Raw genomic sequence first — 9,118 nt, 5'->3', positions numbered from 1 at the left:
GCCGGCGGGGACACGCTACAGAGTGCCCTGACAGCCCCCAGAGCCAGGGGCATGGAGCGTGGCCTCTGTGACAAACCGTGGCAGTTTGGCACCAACTTTTACAGGAAAAACAGAGGCCCCAAGACCCTGCGCACCAGCCAGCCCTGCCTCCGGCCGGTGGAGAGCTGCATCCGCTGGGGCTCTGCTGCTGAGCGCAGGAGGGCGAGGGGAGGAAGGGCCCCTTGGGGCTGGGCTGGAGGAGGACCCCTGGGGCTCTTCTGGTCCCTTCCAGGCCACATTCACACCAGGTTGCTCAGGGTATTGTCCTGACTAGTTCTGAGCATCTCCAAGGGATGTCACAGCTCCGTGGGCCCTACCTGCCTGGCTGGTGGTGGCTCTTCCCCCACACGAGGACGCAGGGACTGCCTGCGTAGGCAAGGATGAAAGAGTGGTGCATGTGTTACCCCTCTCTCTTACCCTCCTCCTTTCGGCTGGAGATGCTTGGGCTGGGCAAAAAGACACATTAGATGAAAAATTGGCTGCCCCAAGCCTGAAGGGTGAGGATCCCTGAGCCCCAGGGTCCCCCTGACACTGACAGCTGAGGTTGCAGGATGGGGATGTCTGTCTCTTTTCTTTCTTTTTTTTTTTCTTTTTTTTTTCTTTTTTTTTTTCTTTTTTTTTTTCTTTTTTTTTCTTTTTTTTTCTTTTTTTTTTCTTTTTTTTTTCTTTTTTTTTTTCTTTTTTTTTTTTTTTTTAAAAAACAGGTATTTTATTGGATCTAGGACAGCTGGAGGCTGGAAGTGATTTGGTTCCTTTCCATTCCTGTTTATATTTGGCTTTAAAAAAATAAACCACACTGATTTGGTACCTACTGCCTTAGCATGCTGTGCTTTCTGAGCTGCCCCTCTCTCTTAAAACCGCTGCCTTGTCTCTTGAAAGCGGTTTGCTCTCCCCCTGCGCTCGTGGGAGGCTGACGCGTCGCTGCCAGTGTCGGAGCCCGGTCTGGCAGTGAGAGAGATGGTGACAGAAACATCCACCTCTGCACTGGGTCCTGCCAAACCTGCCTGCCTGCTGCTGCCTCTCCTTCCCCACTGGCCCTGCACCGCCTGGGGTCACAGCCAGTGCCTCTGGCCCTTTCGGGGGGATCCTGTGTTGCTCCTACCTCCTCTATCCCCCCTTTTTTCTCTTCCCAGCCTCCTGGGTCCCTGTGTGGCCCTGGGCAGGGCCAGGGAGGGGGGAAGGTGAAGGGCTCATGTAGGAGCTGGGGTTCCTGCCACTGCGGGGCATCCCCGAGGGGGGGAACCCCGGCCCAAATGCCTGCAGCCAGGCTGGGCAGGGAGCAGGGGGCGTGGGGGCCTCTCCCTGCCCTTCTCCTGGGGACTGGGCCCAGCAGGGCCACGCGGTGCCCAGAGCCACGAGTGGCTTCAAGTGCTGCCAGTGCACGGAGGAGCTGCCCCCGCTCCGAGGGGGCCCCATCCACGCCAGCCGGCTGGCGGGGCTGTTAACTCTGGAACCTAACGACGGCGCGGCGGCGGGGAGCTCAGGGACCCGGGGGAGCCGCGCCTCCACCGCCTCCTTCCCCGCCGCGCCCGCCCTTAAAAGCGGCGGCGGAGCCCGGTGCAGCGGCCCGCAGCGCGCCGCCTCCCGGCCCGGCACGGCCCGGCATGGGCTCCGCGCACTCCGTGCCCGCCGAGATGCGGGAGCTGGCCGACAGGACCGGCTGTGAGTATCGCCCGCCGCGGGTCCCTGGAGCAGCCCGGCCCGGGGGCACCTTGGCCGGGCCCTGCCCGCTGCCTCCCCCCCACCCCCACCCCCACCCCCGGAGCCCTCCTGCCCCGCCGCCGGGCACCGCGCATCCCCCCGGAGGGGGACACGGGCCGTCCGACCCCGCAGGGGACGTGTCACCCGGGGGGGGGGAGGTGAGGGGGTGTGTGCAGGACATGTCACCCCGGGGGGATGGAGGGGTGAAGGGGGGGGGGGGGGGGGGGGGATGTAGGCATGTCACCCGGGGGTGCCGGGATGTCACCGGGGGCGGGGAGGCGGGGGGGGGGTGGGGGGGTGCAGCCGTGTCACCCACAGGGACGCACCCGCGCACCCCCGGTGCCGCACTGCCGGGGCACCGAGCGCGCACACGTGTGAGCCCCGGCGGCGCTTTGCCCTCCCACGCCGCTAGTGCAAGAAATTGTCCCCACGTCGCTGTTTTGCCCAGGAGCCACCGGCTCCGCTGCCGTCCGGCGATGCTCTCGGGGCCGGTACGGTGCGTAACGCCCGGCGGCGCGGGGGAAAGGGACCAGCAGGCAGGGGTTTGGCAGCAGGGATGTGGCCTAAGGCTCCAAGCAGGGGTCGGTGCATAGGGCGGGGTGGTCGTGTCCCTCCGGGGAAATGTCATTGCTCCAGGATGTCCCAGGACGTGGCCAGCTCTGGGCACGGAGATCGGGGTGCTCCCGCCCGGTTCCTCCAGCTCCCGCCGTCCCAAGAGCGGGCTGTGATGGAGGGAGGGGTGGAGGGAGGCAGCTCTGCCAGCAGCCAAAGGATGTGCCGGGACTGGGGGGGTTCCAGCACCTCTCCCCAGCCCTGCCACTGACTCTACGGTCACATCGCCCTTCCTCCCCTCTCACTCCTCCTCCTCCCCCAGTGAGGGCTGAGCACCCCAGCACCTCGCTGGGCACCCCGGGGTGAACTCAGCCCTCCCTGCAGGCAGCAGCCTGGGGAGCTCCTGGGGTACGACCGTGGCAGCCCGGGGGGGGAGGAGGTTTTTGGGAACGCCTTGGCATGGGGATCCTGCCAGGCTGCCTGCAGCAGGCGCCTCCCGCGCTGGCAGTGCTGCCCGGGGGCCTTTCTCTAGCACCTGCCCGTGGAGGCACCTGCCTCACGCCTGAGTGCCCCGGTGAATCAGTCCCAGAGAAGGGTTTACGAAGGCAGCACCCAAAAAGTCTCATCGAAACCGGAGGTCCGGGGTGGGGCGATGACCCCATGCCACAACTGGGGTGCATGTAATACGCTGCCGGCAGGATTCACAGGGCTCCCACCATGCTGCAGCTGCTACTAGAAAAACCCGGGGAATGCAAGGGTTTTTTACAGGCTTCCTGCTGCTGTACAACCTCGTGGAGGGCATCGCAGTCACCCTTGGTCCCTTGGGAGAAGCGGGGACAGGGCAGAACTCCCTGCGGGTCCCCAGGACGTGCCCGGGGCACAGTCCTTTGCCTTCTCCCCCAGTGCTTTAAACCCCGAAAGCCGCAGGGGCACCCACAGCTGTCTGCTCGGGGCCGTCGGGGCTGGTCCCCATTCCTGCTGCTGCGTGCCCGATCACGAAGCTGCAGCAGCAGCAGCATCTGCCTGGTGCTGAAGTGGCTCTTCCTGGGACGACTCGATCTTTTCCTGCACCCAGGCGGGTCCCGCAAGGTGAAACACAGCACAGGGAGGGCAGCGCAGGGCTGAGGCCCTCCAATGCACCTCTTCCCCGGGGGATGCCCTTTGCTCAAGCAGCACAAACTGCCGCAGGCTAGGAAACGGCAAACCCAGCGCCCTTCAGTTTAAATACCATTTTTTTTCCCCTGTAGAGTAGGTTGCCGTGCTTGGACACGGGCCTGCAGCATCAGAGCACGGAGGATGTTTCTCGGCGATACGGGCAGCCTCTGCTGCCCTTGAGCCAGTCCTTCTCGCAGGAAAGCCTTTGCCCTTTGTGCAAGGTGCAGCTTTTTTTTTCTGGAAAGCAGCCGAGCGCTGCCACCCTTCGCAGGACCGGTGTGGTCCTCGGAGACCTGCCTGCACCGCAGCCCTGCGCTCCTTCCTCGGAGCTGGGCGAGGAAGACCTAAGTTTGAGGAAAGAGGGAGGAAGAGCCCTCTTTTTTGCCTTGCAGCTGTGGACTGGATGGGCAGCGGGGCTGGACCAACCGTGAGCATCCAGCCAGTGACCCCAGTTTTTTTCATGTCGGTGCTGGGACTTTTTTCTAAGAGATCAAAGATTTTGTTGTGCAACCAAGTCACAGATGCTGAAGTCTTGGTGGCCCAGCTGCTCCCATGGTGATGGCAATGTTGTCAAGGGAGAAAGCGAAAGGTCACTTCTCTGTGGCCAAAACTGGAAAGCAAAGTCCAGAGAAAGCGTGTGTCTGTGTGAGAGAGAGAGAGAGAGAGAGGGAGGGAGGGAAAGGGAGAGGGAGAGGGAGAGGGAGGGAGGGAGGGAGGGAGGGAGGGGAAGAGAGATTAGGGGGAAAAACATCATATGGGTGAATTGGTGGTGCCTGAGCACCTGTGCAGCCAGGCATCACCGCCTGAGAGCCAGCAGGTTCAGAGGGAGGACCCCCCAAAGCCAGGCCAGGGGGCTTAATGGCCTCATCCTGCAAAAGGTCTGGCAGCTGCCAGCAGAGGCAGAGATCTGGGGCAGGCACAGAGCCTCAGCAACAAGCACAGATGGGTTTTCCAGTCCATTACTAGAGGTCTGTAAATGCTCAGCCTTACTGATCAATACAGTTTCTATTTCAAGGCTGTAAAACAACAGTCAGAAAGGGAGCAAAGAACATTATTTAAACATAATAAAAAGAGAGAGGGAGCGAGCCAGCCAGCGAGCACGCGAGCTCAGCATTGACCTGTTGTCTTTCAGTCACAGCAGTTAACCATTTGCAACCTCTCAATTATACTTTAACATGCTTTTATCTTTCTCTGCGCCGCTGGGAAAGGCTGACGACCGGCCGCTGGCGCAGCCCTGCCCCGTGCCCAGCTCCAGCCAGGGCTGCAGCGAGCACCCGGTCCAGCTGGCGCCTGGACAGATGCCACCAGCTCCTGCAAACAGAGCTGAAAGCCGCTTCCCCGGCTCCTGGGAACGGCTGCTGTCAATATTTGCACGAGAGAGTGAGGCTCTGCATGTCTTCGGGGGTTTGTAGAGCTTGGTTACAGCCTGTAAAGAATAGCTGGGGAAAAAAAAACCAAACCAACCTGTGTCATGGGATTAAGGAGGTGAAAAGATGCTGCTGAGCCTCACGCTGTAACCTCAGCGCTCCGTGGGTCTCAAAGCAAGGCTGATGGGCACCCTGCTTCCAGCCCCTACCCCAGGCTAATGCTCCGATGGGTGCAGCCGCGCTGCCCGGGGGCTGGTGCATCCCTGGGGGAGGCAGTGCCCACCTCGATGGTTCGGGGCTTCCCGGTGTCCCGGCTCCCCCCCGAGCAGCAGCACTTATTTCAAAGCCCGGCTTTGCTTTTTGGGTGCCGATGCATCTCCTCCATGTTCAGCCTTTCCTTGCCCCTGGCAAGACACAGGTGGCTACTGTCAGCTTTGGGGTTTTCTTTTTTATTTAGTGTTATTTTCTGTCCCCCGGCATGGCTGTGGACGTGAGCACATGAACCTCCCAGCTGCAAGTAGAGATGTCCCAGGGCAGGTCAAGACGTGCTCCCTGGGCACGGCTCCTGCCCACGGCGCCAACAACCCCCAAATTAAATGGTCTTGTTTGAAGGGACTGCTATCGAGGATCCTAAACTGGGTGGGGGGGGTGGCATCCTGCTGTGCCATGCCATGCTGTGCCATGCCGTGCCGTGCAGTCTGGGCCAGGGGAGTTTCTGCAGACCAGGACTGGTGATAAACCAGCCCCTGTCACCCCCCCCCCCCCCCCCCCCCCCCCCCCCCCCCCGCAGCAAGCAAGGGACAGAGCACACAGGGACCGACGCAGTGAGATGGACCTTGCGGGGCTGCATAGAGCCACCAAAGGGAACGGGGTACGACTGTGCCAAAAAGTGCCCAAGGCCCTGCCCCGCCACTGGGGGTGGGGGTGGGAGCAGGCAGCCTTTTGGCTGTTGCCACACGGGACGGGCTTTGGTGGTGTCCCCAGGGAACAAGCTTTGCAGCAGGTTTTGGTGCCCACCAGTTTCCTCGCGTCCCTGGGCAGGACATGAGTTCTGCAGATGGGTCCCCCGGGGGTCCCCCGGGGGCTACCCTGTGCCCGGGGAGCTCACCCCCTGTCACCCCTCTCTTTTTCCCCCGACAGTCACCTCTGAACAGATCGAGCACCTGCACCGGCGATTCAAGCAGCTGAGCCGGGACCAGCTGACAATCCGGTACAGCGCTTCCATTTCCACTGCCGGGGCGCCTGCCTTCCCCGCGCTGGCGAAGGGTGCCTAGTCGAGATGCCCGGCTCCCTGGGCTGCAAGGATGAGCGTGTCCTTCCCGGTCATCCCACGGCCGTGCTGAGCTGGCTCTCTGCAGTGTGGCATTACAAATAATGAGCGGTGAAGCAGTGGCCTGAGAGCAGGGTCGCTCCTGCCACGCATCCCATTTTCCCCCAGCTTTAAAATCAGTTTTGGAAATCAGGGACGTGAGAAGTCCCTACACGGGAGCTACGGTGGGGTTTGAAGTTCCCCTTTTCCCCCTCCCCGGCGTCTGTGCAGGCAACTGTGCACCAAAGCCACGACTCCGCTTCCTTGGGAAAGCTCTGGCGCGTCCGACCAGCTTCACCAGCCACGCGAGGAGACAGCGCGGGCTGGGGAGCCCAGCTGCCCTCTGCCTAACCACCTCCCCCCCCAACCCCGGAGATTATTTCTTGGCTCATTTGCTTTATAAAAAGTCAATAGCAAACGACCAGCACAGGCTCAACCTGGTGTCTGTGCAGCACAACACGGGGCGGCAGCGAGATGCAGCGGGACGGTGCAGGGCAGAGGAAGCCAAGGGGAGGGTGGACGGCAGAAGCTCTTTCCCTCACCTCGTTGAGCCCCGTTCAGGACTTTATATTCCTGGAAAAAATCTCTGAAAACCGTGCAGCCATTTGGAGGTCGAGCTGTACAAAGGACCCCAGCATCAGCCCCGAGCCGCCGTGTCCCAGAGCTTCCCAAAGACCCATTTTAGTGAGGACAAAAATTGCCCATAGCCGCACCAAGCACAGACCGATGCAGCAGCGCAGCTTGCTTTCAGTCTGAATTGAGGCAAATAGGGGTTTTCATGCAAAACCTCTTTTTTTTTTTTTCATGATTGCTTTGAAAGAATGGGGTTGGGGCTTCTGCACCAGCTCTTCGGTGACTGTCGCAGCGTCTCCCTCCTCCGCGGCTCCCTCATGCTTTGGGCTGTCTCTGTTTCCTTTGCAGCAAGGAGAATTTTGACAGCATCCCCGATCTGGAATTCAACCCAATTAGGGGGAAAATCGTCCATGCCTTTTTCGACAAGCGGTAAGAACATCCCCGGCACCACGGGGAGGGTCGGGGTAATTGGTTTGTCCTCTGAAAGCAGGACATGGCTGGGCAAAGATCTCCTTCCTAAAGGCTCAATGGAGCCAGGGTGAAAATTACAGACATTTAAGCTAAGCCTTAGGGGAAAAATCAGTCCTAAAGCTTTGCCGAGGGACGCGCCGGGCTCTGCGGCAGGCAGGAGTGGGCAGCTGGGGGGGGGGGTCCCGGCTGCCCATCACCGGTGGCTCCGCTCTTGGCAGGAACCTGCGGCAGGAGTCAGATGGGCTGGCGGATGAGATAAACTTTGAAGACTTCCTGACCATCATGTCCTACTTCAGACCCATCGAGATGAACATGGACGAGGAGCAGCTCGATCGCTTCCGGAAAGAGAAACTCAAATGTGAGGCTTGCCCAAAGCCCAGGGCAGGCGGGGGGATGGCGGGACGGGGCTCCCCTGACCCTGCCGCGCTCCTCTCGTCCCTCCCAGTCCTCTTCCACATGTACGACTCGGACCATGACGGGAAGATCACGCTGCAGGAGTACAGAAATGTAACGTATGGTCCCTCCCACCCCATCACCACCGAATTCCCGGCCCCAGCTTTGACCTGCTGCCTCGTAGGTGGTGGAGGAGCTGCTGTCGGGGAACCCCCACCTGGAGAAGGAGTCGGCGCGGTCCATCGCCGACGGGGCCATGATGGAGGCAGCCAGCATCTGTGTGGGACAAATGGTGGGAGCCGATTCCTTGCTCTACCGTGGCACAGAGGCGCAGTGATGGTATCGAAAATGGGGCTGGAAGGTGTCTGTCCTGCCTGGGGCATCTCCCCTGTCCCTGGGCTGCTTTGGCCAGAGAAGATTTTTTTTTGCAGGCAGCAGCTTTCAGGGTTTTTGTTGGTTTGTTTTTTTTTTCCATTATAAGAGCCCAAGGGGGATAAGCAAACAGCAGCCCATAAAGCACCATCCTCAGTGCTTGGGGCTTTAGTGCTTATAAAAAAGGCAGCTCCTTGCAGCCATGATGGTTCTGGGAACCAATTTTGGGCTGGCCATGGGGCACGGTGCGGGGCCAGGGCTGTGCGCCTGTGGGAGACATGTCCTGTAGCTCCAAGGGACCCACCCCCGGTGACCCAGTGCCCCGAGGCCCCTGCCCCATTGGCGTGGGGCAGCCGTAATGTTTTCTCTCTCGCTGCGCCCAGGGGCCGGACCAGGTGTATGAGGGCATCACCTTCGAAGACTTCCTTAAGGTTGGTGGCATCCCTGCTCGTCTCCCCAGGAGGAGGGCGCTGGGCGGTCGCAGGGACCTGGGCGTTCGGTGTGGGCACGGAGCCGAGCCCCCGTCCTGGCCCCGCTCACCCCCCTTCCCCTTGCAGATGTGGCAGGGGATTGACATTGAAACCAAGATGCATGTCCGCTTCCTCAACATGGAGACCATCGCACACTGCTACTGACCTCTGACTCCCAGGAGGGAGCCAGAGGAGGAGGAAGAGGAGGAGGAAGAGGACTCATCGCACACTGCTACTGACCTCTGGCTCCCTCCTGGGAGTCAGAGGAGGAGGAAGAGGAGGAGGAAGAGGACTCTGCAGCAGCTCCATGTTCCTGGCACCAAGCGCTTTGTACCCACCCGCGTGCCTGTCCCGTAGTGGGGCTGCCTTCTGCTCTCTAGAAACATGAGGCTTTTATCTGTAATAAAAGGTATTTCTCTTTTTACTCCTTGCTGAGAAATACTCCGTCCGTCCATCCATCTCCCAGGGCCTGGTGGGGTCTCTCCCTGTGCAGAAAGCCTCCACAAATCCTGGTCTCCCCTTAAACCTGAATTTTTAGCCTCTGCCACGTGCTGCTTTGGGGAAGGAGCTGCCCCCTTTGTGCTGTGAGCCCCCCCGATCCCCATGCCATGGGGACTGTATGCAGGTAGGGATGGGGGTGCTGAGGGGCAGGAGGTGAAGGCAGCGTCCTCAGCACCTGGAAGGGCAATCCCATCCCTCTCTGCATCCCATGAGAT

General features: G+C 60.6%; 1 protein-coding gene across 2 annotated transcripts; it reads left to right on the top strand.

Moving 5' to 3' along the window:
• The first annotated feature begins 1,623 nt into the window (after positions 1 to 1,623).
• Positions 1,624 to 8,626, top strand: TESC (tescalcin). 2 transcript variants are annotated; one of them, XM_076352683.1, is made up of 8 exons: positions 1,624 to 1,701; positions 5,955 to 6,024; positions 7,045 to 7,125; positions 7,386 to 7,525; positions 7,613 to 7,674; positions 7,745 to 7,852; positions 8,316 to 8,363; positions 8,490 to 8,626. In XM_076352683.1, the coding sequence occupies exons 1-8, from the start codon at positions 1,644 to 1,646 to the stop codon at positions 8,565 to 8,567; spliced, it is 645 nt and encodes a 214-aa protein (XP_076208798.1). In that variant the 5' UTR covers positions 1,624 to 1,643; the 3' UTR covers positions 8,568 to 8,626. The 2 variants fall into 2 exon arrangements, with proteins under 2 accessions (XP_076208798.1, XP_076208801.1); XM_076352686.1 differs by lacking the exon at positions 8,490 to 8,626 and having other exon boundaries at positions 7,745 to 7,899.
• The last annotated feature ends 492 nt before the right edge of the window (positions 8,627 to 9,118 follow it).

Source organism: Aptenodytes patagonicus, chromosome 15 (genome assembly GCF_965638725.1).
Source record: "Aptenodytes patagonicus chromosome 15, bAptPat1.pri.cur, whole genome shotgun sequence".
Taxonomy (NCBI): Eukaryota; Metazoa; Chordata; class Aves; order Sphenisciformes; family Spheniscidae; genus Aptenodytes; species Aptenodytes patagonicus.
Note: the sequence above shows the minus strand (reverse complement) of the source record. Positions and strands in the feature narration are given on the sequence as shown.

What these genes read in the sequence shown, in the direction of transcription:
- TESC (XM_076352683.1), top strand. Translation starts at nt 1,644, where the DNA reads ATGGGCTCCGCGCACTCCGTGCCCGCCGAGATGCGGGAGCTGGCCGAC. An exon ending in CGGGACCAGCTGACAATCCG is followed by an intron (nt 6,025 to 7,044) that starts GTACAGCGCTTC and finishes TTTCCTTTGCAG; the next exon opens with CAAGGAGAATTTTGACAGCA. An exon ending in CGCTGCAGGAGTACAGAAAT is followed by an intron (nt 7,675 to 7,744) that starts GTAACGTATGGT and finishes GCTGCCTCGTAG; the next exon opens with GTGGTGGAGGAGCTGCTGTC.